Here is a 19,850-nt window from a genome sequence, read left to right on the forward strand (position 1 = left end):
CATCATCTGGTGCAATAGGTATGCATTGTGTACGCTACTGTTTCTAAATGGAACTTCTAATAACACACCATCCAATGAGATGGCTAACATAAAAACTTTTTGTATGCTAAACCTAACAGAAACCTATAGTTCTTCTTAGCCAGAATGCATTGCGAGATTACCACCACAACCGTTAGGTGAGTGTTTTGCTCTGCCCCTTGGTACTAACACTGCATAACTAAGTTTGCGTGTCCCCTCGTTATACATGCATCTGCCAACAGGATTTCGATTATAGTCACACACAATATGGGCGGCTATACCCTCAATCTTTCGATGAATATCATTTTTATTAGATTGATGAAATCCGTATCTGAGGAACAGGCAATCCATAGGGAGTTAGCTCAGAGTCACAGCAAAGTATTCTAGCAGTACACGAAAGCGACAGTCCTTCTGTGTTAAATATCAGTATCCCACGTTCATCATGAAAGGAACCTGGGCAACAGTCAGACACTCAGCTTTACCAAAATGTCACTTGATGTAACAGGGAAGTCACCTCAATGATATACAGAAGGTGGTCGGATACAGAGAAGTCACCCACTGTGACAAGAAAGACACATACTGTGCCTAAGGGTTAAAGAGGTCGAATCTTCATCTCACATGTCTTGTAGGAATACTTGTCTCCTTTGCCTGCCATCCAGTTGATGCCTGTCTCTCCGATTGTGTGCACGCCACGCAGGTACAAACCATTGAGATTCGAACGAAGACAGTCTCTGTACCACCAGCCCCCCCTTTTGACTGCAGCACAGTGGTAATTTACAGCAGCGTCGTTATCTTGGTCTGCGGTACTGAATGGCTGGTTGTTGTGATAGGTGAGGGAATCGCCTGTAAAAACAAGCAGAACACTTCATGTATTAGCTGGCGGCTGGTTTACATTAGTACAAATGTATAGGTAGTTACTCAGAGTTTCAACGCAACAGTTCTGAGCAAAGGATGCAGTGCAACAAAACAATATGAAGTGTTAACAACATGAACAAAATTGCAAGAGTTGTGGCCTGCTATCATAACCTTCTTGACAATCTGGCCTAAATGTTTAAAATCAAAGCTGAATGAAGCAGGCACCCGAACACAACATTGGCAATATATAAAAGAGGCGTTGTTGCCAATGGTTTTAGCTGGAAACTACATTTCCGTCTTGCTGCTTCAACATGTGTTAATTGTTAAATTAAGAACAAGTACACACTTATGGGAGCATCAGTATACTTAGCTGAAAGTTGGGTTAAAATAAGGAAGGCATATGAACAAGTCAAAGCAACAGCCTCGCAAATGTGAGTGACTTCCACAACTCCGGTACCAGGCACGAATGCAGCCCACACAGTTTTGAATGTCTTATTTGAGGTCTGTTTGGGCAACATACCCTGAGTAGGGTCTAAGTCTGAAGATTTGAGGATGTAAGCCTGTTAGCATTGGAATCTGTGACTTTAATGGCCAATAACTAGTGATTGAGATTACAGGCCATGTACACTTGTCCGCTAAAATATTAGGTTAAAATGGTTTGTGCTTGATGTGCATATTTCCATATGAAGGAAGGAAAAAATGCGCGGGCTCTAGGTTGGAACCGACCTCGCTGAGCTCTGGTAGTGGGGTTCCTTGATTGCTAGTGTTGCGGCAAGATCACAGGTTGAGGTGCAGCCCACACCTCGTTTGATTGGTAGACAAAAAGGGGGAAACCTGGATACCTTCTCTTTGTTCTATATATGGAATGATATATTGTCCACACAATTGTGTGTTTAAAGTGCTAGATTTGTAGCATGGTTTGTTTATTTTCTTAGGTTGTCAACACCTTTGGTGAGTACGGAAGGGGCTCTAGTTGCCACATGTGGTCAGCCGACACGTGTTTCGACCCGTAGGTCCTTCTCAAGGCTGATACATTTTCATGATCATTTTTGGTGACAGTTGGTGTTTAGTGTATAAGCCAAGTGACAAGTTTATACATGGCATTTGTGCATAGTGCATATTGTGCAGTGAAAAAGTGAGTAGTGCATATAGATCCCATTGCGTTTGTGGGATGGGAAGGAAACAGAGAGAGGGAGAGAAGGGAGAGGCAGAGGTTAGCTAAAGACACAAGGTTGGTTGGGAATCAAATTGGTAGTGTCTAGTTCTTACCTGGGCAAATCGGTCTGACGCCCCCTATGGGGTTCTAGTTGCAAATGGTCCTGTATCTAAAGTGGCTCTTGTTGGGCCCTGTAATGAGAACAAAAGGTCCCTAGGGTGAGTATTTGGCGAAGTCTGTGGGGCTTCTTACGATGGTGCCTGGTGCCATGCCCGTGTGGGTGTGGTAGTTAGTGCCCAGTTTTGTTGGACCCGTTTTAAGCTGTTTTCGGATGGCTCAAGGTGCACCTAACACGTTGTCCTCAGTTCAGACTGTTCTGATGGAATAAGTTTGTCTATTCCACATGTGTGGTCGTGCTTGTGGTGGTTCAATGGGGGCCCATGCTTGGTGGTTGGCCTTGGGGCATAAGTGTGGATGCTGCAGTGATTGTGCCTTGTTTGGGTGCTAGGTGCCAGCCCAAGTAAAAGTATACTTGAGAATGGCCAATGGCACCCGTAAATTAAGTTGCGCCTTACGGTGTTTAGGCTCGCTCAGGGCACAGTACTGATGCAAGGTGGCTGGTACGTTAGTGAGGGGGGGAGTCAGGGGAGTTGCTAGGTCTGGAAAAGACCCAGGGCTACGGTAATTACTGGACTGTTGGGACTGGGGGCTAGCTAGCCTTTTGGCTGTAGCTCCTGAGATTCTATCCGGGGCTACAACCAAAAGACCAGGGGCTATAGCCCCCATAGCCCCCCCCTAGCAACGCCTCTGGGGGGAGTTTATGTGGCCCCGGGGAGCGTATGGACTCGAGCGAGTCTGTCTGCGCTTACCTGGAGTATGAGGAGTTCCTCCCTTTCCGCATTCGGCCGCTTGCAAAAGGTCCCGCTGGTCAGCTGGTTAAGGCTGTACGTGCTGGCAGGTGTACGCATGTGCGGGAAGCGAATAGTGCTTTGCGTCTTTCCACGCTTGCGTGTGTTAGCTAGTGGTTTAGTGCAGAGTATGCACTGTAATAATGGAGAGGATCCTAATTACAGGTTCCCGGTCTGTGTACGGTCCTGGCATCGGCAAGCTTGTCAGCTTGTGCTGGGCTGGACGTCTTACATGAATGAAGGGGAGCATGAGTGGGATACAAGGATATTGGCGTCTATTCTCCCTGCACATGCGTCAATTGAATGAGTGGCTTATTGTTGGTATGTGTGCACTGGTGTGCCGAGAGGTGCTTGTGGGAATTAGTGGTGCCCGTTGAGCAATCATCCTAATTAGAGGTATCCAGCATGGAGGTCAGGGGTGGCGAGCACCACTCCAGTTGCAATGGGGACTTCAAGCTGGGCGAGCAGTAGCCGATGTAATTGGAATGAGGTATTGCTTCTGTGGAGAGTGTTGTAATCTATTGGAGAATCTCTAGATGGTAAGCCATGGCTTCATGTGCCTGGTGGGAATGGGGGGGGCTGTATTGCTGGTGATGTATGTGGTTGCGGCACATGTTTGTTTGGTCACTGGGAGACAGGGATAGTGTCTCAAGAGGCAGCAGGGAGTGCCTAGGTAATAGATTCAATTGTAGAAGTTGGGCACTAGTTGGAGGCGTGCTTTTTGGGGCAGTGTCTTGCACTACTGGTGAAGGCTCTACTGATGTCCTTGGGTCGAGTAGCCAGATGACCCAGTGGGGCTAGTGGGCCGAAGATATGTTGGTGGTGTAGCCTGTAACTGTCTGTTTAGGTGGACGGGGGCTGAAGATCTCATGGTGCAGCCAGTGGTGCTTCTGTGGCTGATCCAACTTAATGCGTTGGGAACAGTGATGCCGATTACCTCATGTGGCTCAGTGTTGGACTTTGATGGGGAGGAGGAGTCCAGTAAGATGGAGGGGCCAGTAGTTTGGTTCAATTCCATAAAAACACATTAAAGTCATGTTCACTGTTTAAACCATTTTTCACACATCTGTAATGACATATGATTCTTGCTTCATCTTGTCGTAGTTTGAGCATTCTGTTTTCTCCTCTTGCTCCCATTTTCACTGTCGTAGTCCGATGAATTGTATTTGGCTCTTGTTCTCCATTTGGTGGTTTTTCTGCCAGTGATTGGTCAGGGGCAGTTTCAGATCCTGTGATTGGATGTTGTTCACATGTTCTCTTATTCTGATCCGGACCTCTCGGATAGTGCTACCTATGTAGATTTTGTCGCCTACACATATGAAGGCATACATCACATATTTGCTTTTACAGTTCAGGTGTTCAGTGATTTTGAACAGTAGCACATGTGTAAATATGCAATGCCAACCAAATGTGCAACTTTCAGAGGCTGTCCCCCGTTCAAAATTAATGTGAATAATGACGTCAGCATTTTCAGTAATCAGCATTGGCACCATGCAAGGGGGAGCTGGCCAGTCAGGAAGCTCTGAACGCTGAGTCTATTTGCTAGTATAAGCCTATGTTCGAAACAGCCTGAATGCTGCTGGCCTGCGCCCCCTTCGCTTCCCTGCCCCCCTTAACACTTGTGTAGTTCATATGTGGGTGCTAAGGGTATATGGACATTTTAAAAAAAAAGAAAATAGAAATCTTACCTTTGCGGCTGAGGACATACATATAAGTCTTTTTCCTTGTTGATGGTGTAAACCTTATCAACATAGAACATGGACTTCAGAAATGTCACGCAATTTTGCACCATAAGGTAAGATTTCTTTTGTTTTTTGTTGAGTTAAACCCACACCTTTTCACCCGTATTTCTACACGGGTGCTAATGCAAATGTAATCCTCAGGGCTGGGCTGACCTCAGCCGGTAATGTTCTGTATTTCCCACTGATAGGCCCTCGCTTCACTCGTACACTTAAATTAAGCCATCGGCTGTTACAGGCAGGGTCGGCCCACCCGGAAGGTTATATCGCCTCACAGTAACTAAAAAGCAGCTGCATCTGCCTCTTGAGATTATTATTACTGGAGACTATGGCAGTGTCATAGGAGGAGTGAAGAATGTTAGCTCAATCTTAAAAGCAATACCAAAGTTATTAACCATAAGAATCTGAAAATCTGATCACACATTGACCGAACTGAGATTTTAGTTGCATTTATGAGATAGGAATTCAAACTATGACGCACTTGGGTAGCAGTCAGACCTAATCACCCTTGATGGCAGAATATGAACATAGTCTTACAGTACTACTGGATAAAATAGCCCCTTTAAAATCTAAGGCTGTCAGAAAGAAATCTAATAGACAAAAATGGCGCACTACAAACCTGGGTACATGCAAACAGATAAAAAGGAAATCAGAAAGAAATTGGATAAAGTTACAGACACAAGAGAATAAAAAACGATGGAAAGAACTCGAATTTTTTTTATCGGAAATACATTTTTAAAGTCAAACAGGATTATTTTAAACCACAAATATTGAATGCAAAAAATGAGGCAAAAAATCAGTTTGAAGTCCTTAAGAACCTTGAGAAGCCACATGCCCAAATAAAAAAGGTGGATCCTACACAAGAGGACTGTGAGAAAGTCCAAAGAGCCTTCTCTGATAAAGTCAAGATAGACCAAGCTAGTATTGATAACAATCAAGCTATACTTTCATCTAAATCCACTCCATCAATACAGGCAGGAATATTAAGATGCACTATCACTCCTGAATTTGCCCTTAAAACTATCACAAGAAGTGAATCAGAGAAGGTTCATAGAGCAACGCATCATACTACCTGCTCTGAGGATATCATTCTAGCAAGGATTGTCTTAGAATATTGGGAAGTTTTGGCTCCCTTTCTTCTGCGTTTTGGCAATGTCACATTTGCTTATAATCACGGGCCCACCCTGGTGAAGAAGGTGATGGTCACCCCTTTGATTAAAACACCTGGGCAGGGTTAAAAAAATTGTAATAATTTAAGACCCATAAAAAATGTACATTTTTTGCTGAAATTGGTGGATAAATTGACACCTATTCAACTGAAAGAACATGTGAAAAGTCAAAAGATTCTCACCACTAAGCAATCAGGCTTTAGATCTGTCCATAGTGCAGAGACTGCCCTTCTGGATCTGCAATCAGAAATGCTCGATATTATAGATAGGAGCAAGTTGGGGCTGCTGGTGTTATTGGATCTGTCAGCAGCCAAAGACCTTGTGGATCAGGTGAAATTGTTGACTAAGCTTACAGATCACAGAGGATGCTCTAGTGGACCTGTAGAGTGGATTAGGTCCTTTCTTTTTGATAGGCAGTGAAAAATAATCTGGGGTGAGGCATGCTCCGAGTTCGAACTAATTAAGTGTGGTGGGGGGTGCCATTTTCTAATTATGCAGATGACACTCAGCTCCTCCTAGAGCTCAGTGGGGCCTACGCGAAAGATCTGGAGAGCATAGAGAAAGTGTATGAGGCTAATCAAGCTTGGATGATACCAATGGCGGAAGAACCCATATTCTATGGATAGGGTGACTCAATAATCACCTTCAGGAGAACAAGAGCCAATGCAATTAGGGAGCACCCGAGGACCAGTTACAGCCGAAGAAAGAGAAAGGAGGAGAAAGGAGAACTTATGCTTCTATTGTGGGATCACCGGGGACTCAGTACGATCATGCCCAAAATGACCTTTTAACAAGTCTGGAAACGTATCCACTCATCAGTTGCACGGGAGAAATAAAAGAGTGTGCATACCATCTCCCCCAGAGCACTTTCATCGAACCAAGTCACAGAATTCCACCGACATTTCATAATCCAGGTTAACCTTAGAGGATACAACCAAGAATGGGTAGACGTTCTAGCCATGATAGACAGTGGTGGCAGGGGGAATTTCATTGATGCTTCTTTTGCCAGTAAAAAAGGAACACTGCTGCTCCAGAAAAAGCTGAAACAACCCATAATTTCAGTAAACAGATCCGATTTAGTGTCTGGACCGATCATGCACCACACTAGTCCTTTAGGGATGGTATGTTCTCAGAGACATCCCGAAACAATACAGTTCGATGTTATATCCGCTCCACATTTTCAAATAATTTGAGGCATCCCCTGGTTTACCCTGCACAACAATATGATCAATCGGGCCTCTAGAAAACTCACCGTTTTAGGGGATAGATGCCCTAATTCATGCCAGGTCCCCATAGAGAATCAGATGCCACCCTGTCTGTCATCTATTCTCACATCGGATGTCCCTCCAGAATATAAAGATTTCATGAATTTGTTCGACCCCACTGAAGCCGACCAACTCCCTCCTCACAGGCCATACGATTGCCAAATAAAATAACTACTCAGTGCCAACATTCCATATGGGAGAACGTATGCCGTCACTGCAAAGGAGAACATCATCCTCAAACTCAAATTATCTCCGGTTCCGGAAGCACCTCAAAAGCTTTCTCTTTGCCTCTGCTTTTTTTTCCTCCTCTCCCCTGCTGACTTCCTGGCTGAAACTGAAACTGCTCTGGTTACCTGGCCACCCTCTGATTTCAGGCCCAGGTCCCCTCCCCATCAGTAGCACACCTGCACTGCCTTCCTGGCAACCCCCGCACTTAGGGACTGTTTTTCTGTATCCCTACAGTTACACTACCAGCACTTGACACCTGATGTCTGCACTTACCTTTGCACTTGCCACCAGCTGGCAGTACTTTACTTATTGTTTATTATTCCTTATCCCATGTACTGCACTTTTCTCCCTCCCCCTTCCCATGCACTTGCACGATTTGAATGACACCTGGCCTAGTAGGATCGTTATCTGTCTTCCCTCTGTTCCTCCTCCCTTGCCTCGTCGCACTTTGAAACACTTGTGTATAGGCGTGTTTTAAATGCCACATCATATCATATCAAACACTACCTTGATGATAAATCTGCTACGGGGTTCACATGTCATTCCTCTTCTCCAGCAAATGCCCCATTTTTCTACACCCCCAAGAAAGAAGAAACCGAGCTCCAGCCCTGTATAGATTTCAGGCAAATGAATGATATCACGGTAAAGAATAGATACCCCTTGCCTTTAATCCAAGTCCTACTCGACCAAGCATGGCACAGCAAAATCTACTCTAAACTAGATTTACGGGGAGCCTACAATCTGCTAAAAATAGCAGCTGGAGACAAATGGAAAATAATATTTTGGACTCGTTACGGGCATTTCAAATACCTAATAATGTCCATCAGGTTGTGTAATGCTCCGGCTGCTTTCCAATTCTTCCTGAAAGACATCTTCTGGGATATTCTCGATGAATATGTAGTGATTTATCTAGACAATATTTTGATTTATCCATCCTCCTTGCAAGACCATGTTGCATACGTCTGATGAATCAACTACGTACTACGGAAACACCACTTGTATGCTAAGACTTCGAGATGGTTGCCTACCTTGGATATATTCTTTCTCCTGGTAAAATCGAAATGGATCCCAAGAAGATCGACGCTGTTTTAGACTGACACATTCCAACCACAGTTAAAGAGCTACAGAGGTTTCTAGGATTTGCTAACGTTTATCATCGGTTCATACCACGCTTTTCAGAAATACTTATACCATTGACCTCGTTGTTAGAGAAAGGGAAAATCTACAAATGGAATGACCTTACGCAAGAGGCGTTTGAATGCTTGAAACTCAAATTTACATCAGCCCCGATTCTCAATAATGCAGATCCTGACCTACCATACGTGGTGGAAGGCGATGCATCAGATCATGCTGTAGGCGCAGTATTGTCTCAGAGCAATCTCAGACAAAACTGAAACATCCAATTGCTTTCCATTCACATAAACTAGACACAGCTGAACAAACTTACAGCATATTTGACAAAGAACTGTTGGCTATCAAAGAAGCCTTTAGCACATGGAGACACCATTTGGTAGGTGCTATGTTCCCTGTTCTGGTTATCACAGAATATAAGAATCTAGAATGTCTTCATACTGCTTGATCCACTCAACAAAGACAGAATCGATTGATCCACTTCTTCACTTCTTCTCCCGGTTCAACTTCAAAGTGATATATACACCCTGAAACCTTAACAACAAAGCTGATGCCTTATCACACTGAGACCATAAGCCTATTGACCTGGTAGAAGGACTCTCATTTATAGAATCTTCTCAGATCCTAACAATCCATCATGTTGAACTCAAAGGCTATGAAAAACAATTACGCCTGGCATACACGAAGGTCAGAACTGTACAATTCCTGCAAGACAATCCATCCCATCATGAACATCAAGGATTGTTGTTTCATGGCAAGAGATTATGACTCCCAACTGAAGCCATCCAGTTATTTGTCTTACAGTGTTGCCATGATAGTAAGGGATTGGGCCATGATGGTGTACTGAACACCCATAAGAAGGTTGACAGCTATGCATGGTGTAAAGGCTGGGCCAATGTTGTTGGTGACTACATTCGAGGATGTGTGATCTGTATCAGGTCACAAACCAGCTTTCAGAAAACTATGGGTCTCTTCTAACCTCTTCCAATACTCACAGGTCCCAGGAAACACTGTTCAATGGATTACATTACAGAACGCCCTCCGGTCCAAGGACAAACAACCATTGTGACTGTAGTGGACCCTTTTACCAGAATGGTCCATTTCATTGCCCTGGCTCGGTTACCATCGGCCGATACACTAGCCAAGTTATTCATAGTACATGTTTTCTGTCTTCATGGTCTGCCTTAAACCATCATCACATACAGGGGTTCACAATTCATCTCCCGGTTTTGGAAGGAAGTCAGCTGACTTTTGGGTATAGACCTCAATTTTTCATCTGCCTATCAGCCTCAAAATGATACGTAAACCAAAAGACTAAACCAGGTGATAAACCAGCGCTTGCGCCGCTACTGCCTGTGATCAAGACTGGGTAACCTTGCTCCCCATCGCCGAATTCGCATACAGTGATTCCTACCATTCTTCCTTAGTTGATTCTCCATTTCATGTGTCCTATGGGTATCATCCGTTATCACTTCACATGTCTGGCCCGGTTGCTGGGCTCCTCTATGTTTCCGTTCTACGACATGCCTTCCCAAACTTAATTTTTCTCTTATCTTTTGCGTTCTAAATGCATGTTTATTTTTTTATTGCATTTATAAAGGTGCACCAATCCCTCAGGCATCTAGGCGCTGGTTACAGGCAAAAGATACAACAGACAATAACGACAGCTGGGTAGTTAGATGAACAGTTGTGTCTTTAGGTTTTTTCTGAATAGCCGGTAGGAGGGTTCAGATCGGAGGTGCAGTGGCAGATTGTTCTTTAGATTGGCAACAACCACTGGGAAGCTAGAGCCAGCAGCGTGTTTCCGTATAAATCTGGGGGTTGGGAGCCAGTGGCTGAAGGACGATCTAAGTGGTACGATGGTGAATATTTCTTGTTCCTTTTTTACAAGGTTGGAGTGGGCCTTATTGGTTAGGCAACGGTGGAAATTGTGAGGATTTTGAATTTGATTCTTTCCTGAATGGGAAGCCAGTGGACCGGCCTTCTAGCTTCCGAGATATGGTCGGATTTACTCAGGTCCAGTGCTGCTTGGAGAGCCTTATTTTGAATATTTTGAAGCCTGTTCAAGTTATTTTCTGAAGTGGCACAAAGTAAGGCATAACATTATTCCAGCCTAGACCCCACAAGAGCGCAGGCCACCGTCAGACGGTGTGCAGCAGAACGGAACGTTCAGCTTGCTCGTATGATTTTGGTAGTGTAAGCTGTTGCTATTGTTAATTGAGTGGGTCATGGTGAGCGAGCATCCAAGTAAATGCTCAATGTTTTCACTGAGATGACAGAGATCTTATGGTCATCTGTGGTGAAGAGGTGGTACGCCGGGTCAATGTTTGCGAGAAGGGTTGGGGGGCCAACTAGAAGGAGCTCGGTCTTCTCGTCATTTAGACAGAGGTTTTGCTGGAACACCCATTTTTGTTTTGTCTCATAGATCGTGTTTACGGTTGTGTAGTCCTGGTCATAGTCTCCTGTGAGGGGGATGAACTGCATGCAATATTTGAACCAGACTTAATATGTCTCTTGATAAACACCAAGAATTGGTAAAGCCAATGGTTTTTGCTTTTGCAGTTGTTCTTTACATTTTACATGTAAAGACATGAATACGGTTGGGGGTCCCATGAAGAATGTGCATAGCTCCAGCAACATATAATATGAGGGGCCACCCATTATGTGACTATTATTGTGTGAACTGGTATCCTCTGCTGGCTGATTAGATAATTGTAACATTTTACGGCAGCAGCTGAGCCTCAAAGCCAGCAGATTATGGGACTATACCACTCTGAAATAGAATTCAGATATACATGATACATGAGACTATGTCTAGGATGGCATGTACTGCTTGATGACCAGTGTTAGCAGCAAGATGATAATAATGTGCTGTGCCTTGACCCAACACCACTGTACCATCCAAGCCAAGGTCACGCACAAAGGTGTCATCATTAAGATAAGCATGTTATTTATAACCAATGTAAGGCAGATCAAATATAGGATGGAACCGTTACTGGCTGAGAAACATTTCAGTATCAATCATGCCTTGCCATTTACACCTGAAGCAGATGCTCCCCTCAGTCCTTGCATGAAAACTGCAGACTTCATAACAGAGCTTAAGCTCCATCCACACCTTGAATCCTCTAACCAAACAAGGTCTCTTGTTGCTAAATCGGTAAATCCTATGCTCCGAACATGTGCGTCGATAAATTACTACTAGTATGTGACATTATCACATAGGCAGGTCTCGGGTGTGTCTATGCCTTCAAAGTAGTTCATCTCATGAGGCACAATCTCAAGTCCTTCCACGCAAGGTGTGAAGTAATCTTTCTGTTTTGTCGTTTAGGCTAAAATCATATTGCATTATAGTACTTGAGTTATGTATTTATAAAACTATATCTGAGTGCAACATGGCAGGCGCTCATAACGACAGTGCCCAAATAACTCAATTTGAGAGCAATGCTTCAGCAAATGAAGTACTGAGGGGATAAAAGTGTTTTATCTGAAGGTCTTGCTTTTAAGAATCTTTACACTGAACAGTTATTTTTCATGCAGGTTATTCTTGTGTGGCAGAACAGAAAACCATAACCTGTGCATGCATGTTTAGGATTCATACAGTATTAGTCTAGCTACCAAGCAATGCAGTGCTGTACAAAAGGTGGGCGGGAATACAGAGAGAATGCCAGTGACGGAGGTGGGTGAAAAGTTCAAGTAGTAGGTTGATCAATTGGGGCAACATACACGTATACGTACATCTATAGAGATATTTGTGGAACCTGCGTGTATATGTTCAAATTCTAACAGGGTTCTTACTGCCTTTCATCCTTACAAAGTCGCTAAAATGAGTAACATAGCTTGCACCAGTAGCCTTGGTTATTTACAATGCTATGCAGCTAAGATATACAAGCTCAGACGTCCCAGTCAATGAGGCGTTCCAAAGTCAATATTCAAATTAAATAATTATATCTCCCTTGTTTCGTGTGGACATTCTCATAGGAGCCCCTGTATAAAGTGCAGGCCCACACTGTAGTACAATTCTGCTGCACCACGGGAGTGATGTCCTGGTGCCTGACCTGGATGACCTGGAGTGTGCTGTTGCTTAAGTGATGCAGCCCTTGAGCTGGCAACAGGCTGACAGAGGCCTGAAGTTTAAGAGACAACAACAGACTGAGAGGAATAAACAAAAGGAAGGCGAGCCAAGGCCAGTGAACAGGCGAGTAAGGTCTTAATGAGGCGGGGGGCAATTGGGGCGCATGCTCTCTAAAATCAGTAAATTAGGAGACAGTGGGTAGATAACTGATATGGTGCTTACCAAACAGGGCTCTCCCTTTGGAAACAGAAAACCACAATTTGCAATCTACGGAAATAGCAGCATTAAATGGCTACTGTCAGCCTTAGAGCTGGGCAAACGAGGCAAGCCCGGCAAGGCTCGAGCCAGTCCAGGTCAAAACAGGGGCTCCAACCCAACTCTGTCTTGGGTACGGTGCCTGGCCAAGGCAAAGGCCACCCTATGAGCCCCAGTGCGGCTACCCACCAGCCTGGTGGGGCTTCGTTTGGTGTGAGGCATCACCCATAACATTTCTTTGGGAGGGGGGGGTTAAGGCAGCCTTGTGGACGTGCACATTTGTCAGCTCAGCGTGCACTTACATGACTTCCGGTCGCCTCCCTTACACAGGAGGATTGGCTGCGACAGGAAAGGGAGTTGCTGGATCAGCCTTAAAGAGGCTGGTGGAGGAGGCAGTTGCCTTTTTTCACTATAGCGCTCATTAAAACTGTTTCCTCTTTTGATCTCTGTGCCATAACATCAGTCCACCCCTTCAAGCCCCAATTGCATTAACAATGTCCAATAGAGCAGTGAATCTCCATTAGTCCGTTTACAATAGGGCGCATTCTCAGCGCTCCTTGAATATGGCCCTTTGTATTTTGATTTCCCCACTATATGGCACGAGTTTCCCCAGTTCCGCCCTCGCCCACTCCTCTCTCGTTTCCTTCTGCATTTGGCAGACTTTCTTTCTGGTCACTTGAGCCACTGTTCTATTAGAATAAACTTGTTTGATATTATGAATTGGAGGGTCATACACATTTTCACTCCAACTTTCTGTAAAGGCACAAACCGTCTGTTCTTGGTCACTTAGACTTATGTTAGAATGTCCACTAGTGATAACTAGTGATCATGTGTTTTACTTTTTCTTTTATATGTGTGACTCAAACTGCCTCCTTCAATGAAAAGGCTCCTTACCTTCCTCAGTGATCTTTAATCTAATCTATACATGGAGCCGTTGGAATCAATTCCGAATGACCCTGGCATCTCACTTTATCATCCCCCAGACAATACCCAATTATGCCTAAATGTCAGCGACATTCAGGCTATTTCATGCCTCAGGAATCGCTCTGGTTAACTCAAGCCTGGATGACAAGTACATACATGAAGCGCAACCCCAGAGACATACTCCTCTGTCACTTATTTAAGCAGGACACCACTGGGTGGCTTAACAACAGGGCTCAAGTCGAGGGTACACGCTGGGGGACGGAGTCCCCCCACTTTATTCAGAGGGTGGACTCAGTCCCCCCACCTAAAATGAGAAACATTGAATGACCTCTTTGAATTTATGAATTAAAGTTGACCTCAGGGATCAAACCACAGTCATCAGGTTTGTAGGCTGGGGATTTCACCACTGCACTATATAACCTGATGAAAAATAACAACCAACTAAAGGTGAAATGTCGCATTTCAGTACTGCAAGTCCGAAGGAAAATATTTGTATTGGTTCTTGGAGTTTAAAACATGCACACCTTTTAATGTTTTCAAAAACACTATTAGAGGAAAATATCCTCTCTTGGTTTTGTGTGTGTTGATTACATGAAAGGCAAATTCCATTCGTCCTGTGCAATTTCGGTGGTTATGCAAAGCCAATTTAATGAAATGTGTATATTTCACATTGATATGCTAGTTTCTGGCGACGTCGCATCCAATTGCGTTTGTTGAGGAGTCCCCCCACTTTAATTTTTAGGACTTGACCCCTGCTTAACAATACATATCTGGAGCGCTTCACACCAGACCTGACCCCTTAAAGCCAGAGTGCTCAAGGTCACTTTCGACAGCCTAAACTACTGGGTACCAGCTGACCATCCTGTAGTGGAATAAAGCCTTCCTTCCACCCAAGGACTTGAGAATCGCAGTGCAGGCCCTGGCAGTCTCTGACATCGATGGGGAAAAGGCCCTCCTCACAGGTGTTTTGTTGAAACAACTGGCCACACTTAGAGTTGCCCAACATGCTGGGCAAGACTCATAATTGCAAAAAAGAAATTCAACCACATTTCTCCCATCCTAAGGGTACTGCACTAGCTTGCAATACCAGCCAAAATACTCTTTAATGCTGCCGGCATGATCTATAAATCCACCACCCCTCGTACAGCTGACTACCTAGCTGCGAAACTCTGTTGTTCGGGTGGGCCACACACCTTCAGGTTTCAGGGGCCACGCCCTCGCTAGGCTTGAGACAAACCTGGCACACAAGGAAACAATAGGAAAGGGGTTTGCTTTGTTTCTCTCCTGCCTCTTGCAACATCATGCTGGAGGCAATTCGGGCTGCGCCAATACTCTTGCAGCTCAGAAAGGAAGCCAAGACATTACTTTTCAGTCAATAACGTGGTGTTACCTACAATCTTTCCATTCCCGAGTCACATCCCAACCCAATTGTGTAACATCCCATGCCACAGTTTGTAACGCAATTCCTTACCTCATATGTTACCCTCAATGACACGTACAACACTCTTTATGACACACAATTACATATATTCAAAAACTGTACTACGGGAAGGTGCAAATGCAACACAGAAATATAGTTCATGTTGTGTGTACAGTGACTGCATTGCCATATATACAGCTGTGTTCTCTGCATGGTGACAATCTACAGAATTGTCTTTTCTTTCAGAACAATGTAATATACTAAACAGAAATTCCGCCCAGATCATGATTTTATATTGGAGGTTGAGTGGGTTGGGCAGTATGGCAGAGCATGCACACTTTCACGTGCAGCTATCAACGATGTATATGACCCTTCTAACAGGCATTTGATTAAAATTAATATTTGAGGTTTGAGACAGCTCTCAGCCTGCCAACTAACATACAAAGCTAGGTGACATAACCCCAATGGTTTTTATATCCTGGGCATCTCTTTTTCTGAACAAGAATATGTGTGCCTTCCAGAGCTCCTACCATTTGACTTGTAAGTGGATAAGTGGATCCCCCATGCAGATCCATGCTCTAATCTGCCGTGCAGTGGTCCTTGCGGCACAGTTGGTAAAATTGGGCTATTTGAGAGAGTTTGAGTGAGAGGGATTTGAGAGTTGCAAGGAAAGTAAACAAGGATGATGTCAGAAGACAGAGATTAAAATGTTTGAGGAGATAACACTTGACTTATTATGCCTTTCCGTGCCTTGTTACTGCTTTATTTAAAATTCTTTAAATTTAGTGAAAAAAGTATAAACAGGGTTACAAAAAGAAGAAAAAGGCATCAGTGGGACATAAAAAACCAGTAGGCAATCATTGCAAATAAATAGCAAATTAGATAGTACACATATAATAATCGCCCGAAAGTCCTGACAAGCCCGTTACTTCACTGGGTAAACGTATCAGAAAAAGAAAAGCATATTCATATAGCTATTAAAAAAAAAGAAGAAAATAAACAGCAACTGGACAGCCTAAATTATACAGCACTGGGGAGTAGATTGTTATGAATTCCAGCATGGGTGGATACGACAACTACAATAGCATACATGACCTCATATCATGGGGTCTGTAGTGCAAGCCAGGATTGTGATTTTGGGCGACAAATTGAATTAACTGGTTCCATTCTAGTAGGAATTTCGACCTCTCCCCTTTAGGATTGGCCTCAATCTTGTACATAGCCACGACAAACCATATTTTAACCCACCATTCCCTTATGTCTGGTGTAGTGGTAGATTTCCAATTGCCTGCTACTATCACCCTGGCATAAGAAATGTATACTCATTGAACTAACAGAGAGGTACCCACGCTTATGACAGTTATTGTTTCTGTCATTAATTATAGTCATTTCCAGAAGTAAAGAATGAATGTGCTTGAAAAGTCACATAAAACCAAAGAAAAAAACCTTAGAGTGCAAATTTAGTTTAATACAATCAGGAAGTGTATAAGCAAGCAAGCTAGATCCAGCATTCAGCTTATAACGCCCTTCCAAGTCCTCATTTCGCAATAACACTACCAAGGGCTCCAGCAGGAGTTCTATACCAGCAATCCGCCTGATCTGAGCTAGGACCTCCTTCCAATAGTTTTGATTGACCTCACAGGAGTATGGGGCTTGCATACACCTCCAACATCGATCAGATACAGCTGGGTGCATCTTGTGGAGCTGTACTGGGGTAAGATACCACCAGAACAACAATTTATAACTGTTCTCCTGTAATGCCACACATCCAGATGATTTACTAGCCCTAGTCCATACAGTATACCAAGCAAAATCCCCTACAGAGGATTTTAGGACTTCATCCCACTTTGCCATACAAGAATGTGGGGGTTGAAACCGACAGGTGTTAAGAACTCAATGAACTCATGGTTCTTTAGTAGCTTGCATGCAATGGATGGGTTCACAGGAATAAATCTGAGTCCAAATAGTCGAACCAACGCAGGAAGATGGCAAAGGTTGCTGTTTTATTAACAATTATCTAAAACAGGGAGCTTACAACGGACATCAACGGACGTTCGCTCAGCTCTTGTGAATTTCTCATTAAACATTGACTTTATACTAAAAATTCATCAGAGGTGTCATCATCGTACATAGCAAATAAGAAAAACCTTTAAGCGAATGTAATTGGTTAAAGAGAACATCTAAGTATACATTCCATAAGGACTAGGATTGTGATTGGCTGCCCTACTTTCAGGTGGACATCTTATGTCTACCTCTAAAACATGTAATCTTCAACACTATTATGTACTCGGTTTATCATTGGTTCTCAAACTGTAAGGCCCTTTCTTATATGGCCCTCTAAAATTGGTTGGCACACTCGTGCCATGTCTGGAACATTCGGTTCACTTAGCAGCACATAAGCTCACACCCAGGTGCCAGGAGGTGGACTTGACTTTACCTCACTACCCAATTAGTCCAACATCTCTCATCACCCATGCCTTCTGCCATGAAGATTGTCTTTGAACTTGATTGGCAAAGTATCCTTGTCTGGGATAATATATGCGAGTACATGCTCTCACTATCGTTGTTCTAGGACTCAAAGCTCAACTCTATTTCCATGCTTGGTTCATGTGACAGGCGACAACGATTTGGTGTACTCTGCAGCATTTAAATATCTTAAATGAATAAAACTTGGCACTCTTGATGTTATTTCTTTGTACCTTAATAAGGGGTGATTCATCCTTCTAACGTGTGTTGCTTTCAAGAATAGATAACCAACCTTTGCTGCTTCTGTTTTGATGCCTGGCCAGACAGCCTTGCCAGGCACGTCCACGATTTCAGCTTATTCTTGCTGCAACACAATTCTTGATCTGTCCTCACCATGGGTACTGGCTTACTTACCAAAATTCATGACACCGATGTCCAGCTTCTATACAACGGCGGCTTCGCCTGCAGTCTATTCGCTACATATAGCCAGCTTCTATGATGGCTTGGTCTACCTTCGTTTCAGCATCTGTTCAATTATTGAATGGCTGATTTTCTGCTGCACTTCGCACACATGCATTCTTCTTTTCACCTGAAGGTTTACTTGTTTCTTAATGTCGTCATCAGGTTCTGTAAGGTCTATGCATTCTCTTCAGACAGTATTCGCAGGGTGTCACACTTGGCTCTTGTGATGTCACTAGCTTCTCTCTTTTGCTCCTTTTCATTTTCTTCAGGGAGCTCCTCACTCAGATTGTCGTCTCTTCTGGTACTCATTCGATAGGGTTTCCTCAGTGTATATCCTTTCTCAAAGATTCACTGCGGTATTGGCAAAACTGCTGGTGTCAACCAGGGCACAGTCTTAGACTTCCAACATATAGAAGGTAGGGAGGTGGAATTTCCTGCCGAGGCATGCAGCTGCTCCTCTACATTCCCCCCTCTGGTCGAGTCCTCGACCACCTCTTCAATGGTTTCCACCTTTTGACATTTTCACTTGAAGAAGTGCTTCTTTGGAGCCCAGATCTTCATCACCTCCCTCAGAGTGCTGCCGGATTTAACATGCTCATCTACACTCCAGGTCATATAGTTGCACTGTCCGTTTGGATTACAGCAGACCCAGCATCCCATGTATTTCTTATGATTCTTTGGATACAGGAACTTCGCTCCTTCAGGTGCTAGAATGCTGGCCTCTATGTATTTTCTGACATCTTTATCCGTCAATTTCGTGGGTCCAAATCCAGATTTGACATCGATCATGATCTTCATTCCTACGGCCTTCTTCACTGTCTTCTTGCATTGGGCAATAATCCTGACCACACAGAATCAAAACATTTCCATCACCAATATTGCTCGAAGAATCTTGAATATGTTTGCCAGCCACTGCACAATCTATGTGAATATGGAAGCAAACCAACTGTCATCCGTAATGTCCTCTGTCTCGTCTTCCATCTTGTTATGCAGGTTTGTGAACAACGTTATGGCCTCTGTCAAGATCCCATTCTTGACATCATGAGAAGGTATGAATGTACAACATGAAGGCACAATTTTGGCGCAAACTCCTCCTTCCATCGCTGTGATCATGTCAAGGACATATCAGTTCTGCAGGGTCATTAGTCATATGGCCCTCAGCTCTTCCTTGATAGCATTGAAACCCTTTATGCTGGTATTGATTGTCTGCAGGAGCTCCCATCTCATACTATGCAACCATTTGGCGTGGCCCACCATATGTATCCCAGGCATGAAGTTGGTTGTAAATATTGAAGCAGTCTTGCTGATCAACCTGTGTTCATAAGGAATGGCATCATATCCTTCTATTGATTGGCTGAGAAGTAATTCTCTCTTCTGGTCTGATTGAGAAACTCAAGCGATCTTCTCTTTCTCAAATGGGCATCTGCTTTTGGAAATTCTCCAATGTTCCGATCACTCTGCAGATTCACTAATGCTGAAACATGAATGAGTGCCAATGAACCTACGCCACCCCAATCCTTGGGCAGCTTCATGTAAGCCCTAGATCCACAAGCCCAATATCGATTCATTAGGACGGCTGTACCTTCTCCCATCCTGGAAACGTTGACTGTAGTTCTGCAGTCCCTGTTGTCTCCCACATGATTCTTTCCATGTCTCCGGAAGCACAATGCCACATTAGCCAATGGGATTACAGCAATGGGGCCTGATTCAGTAATTTGGCATGTTTAGCCCATGACTTCAAACACCCATCGTTTACTCTCTTTACCTCTTGTACATATTCTG

At 43.9% G+C, this 19,850-nt stretch overlaps 1 protein-coding gene across 1 annotated transcript in view; it reads right to left on the minus strand.

Moving 5' to 3' along the window:
- Positions 1–307: 307 nt before the first annotated feature.
- LOC138471866 (ficolin-1-like) overlaps positions 308–19,850 on the minus strand; it is a 396,029-nt gene continuing 376,486 nt past the window's right edge. The window contains exon 10 of the mRNA XM_069609725.1: positions 308–861. Within this exon, the coding sequence (XP_069465826.1) occupies positions 611–861 (251 nt within the window). The 3' untranslated portion in view covers positions 308–610. The remainder of the gene's footprint in view (positions 862–19,850) is intronic.

This window comes from Ambystoma mexicanum, chromosome 8 (assembly GCF_040938575.1).
Source record: "Ambystoma mexicanum isolate Mex_15411 chromosome 8, UKY_AmexF1_1, whole genome shotgun sequence".
Taxonomy (NCBI): domain Eukaryota; kingdom Metazoa; phylum Chordata; class Amphibia; order Caudata; family Ambystomatidae; genus Ambystoma; species Ambystoma mexicanum.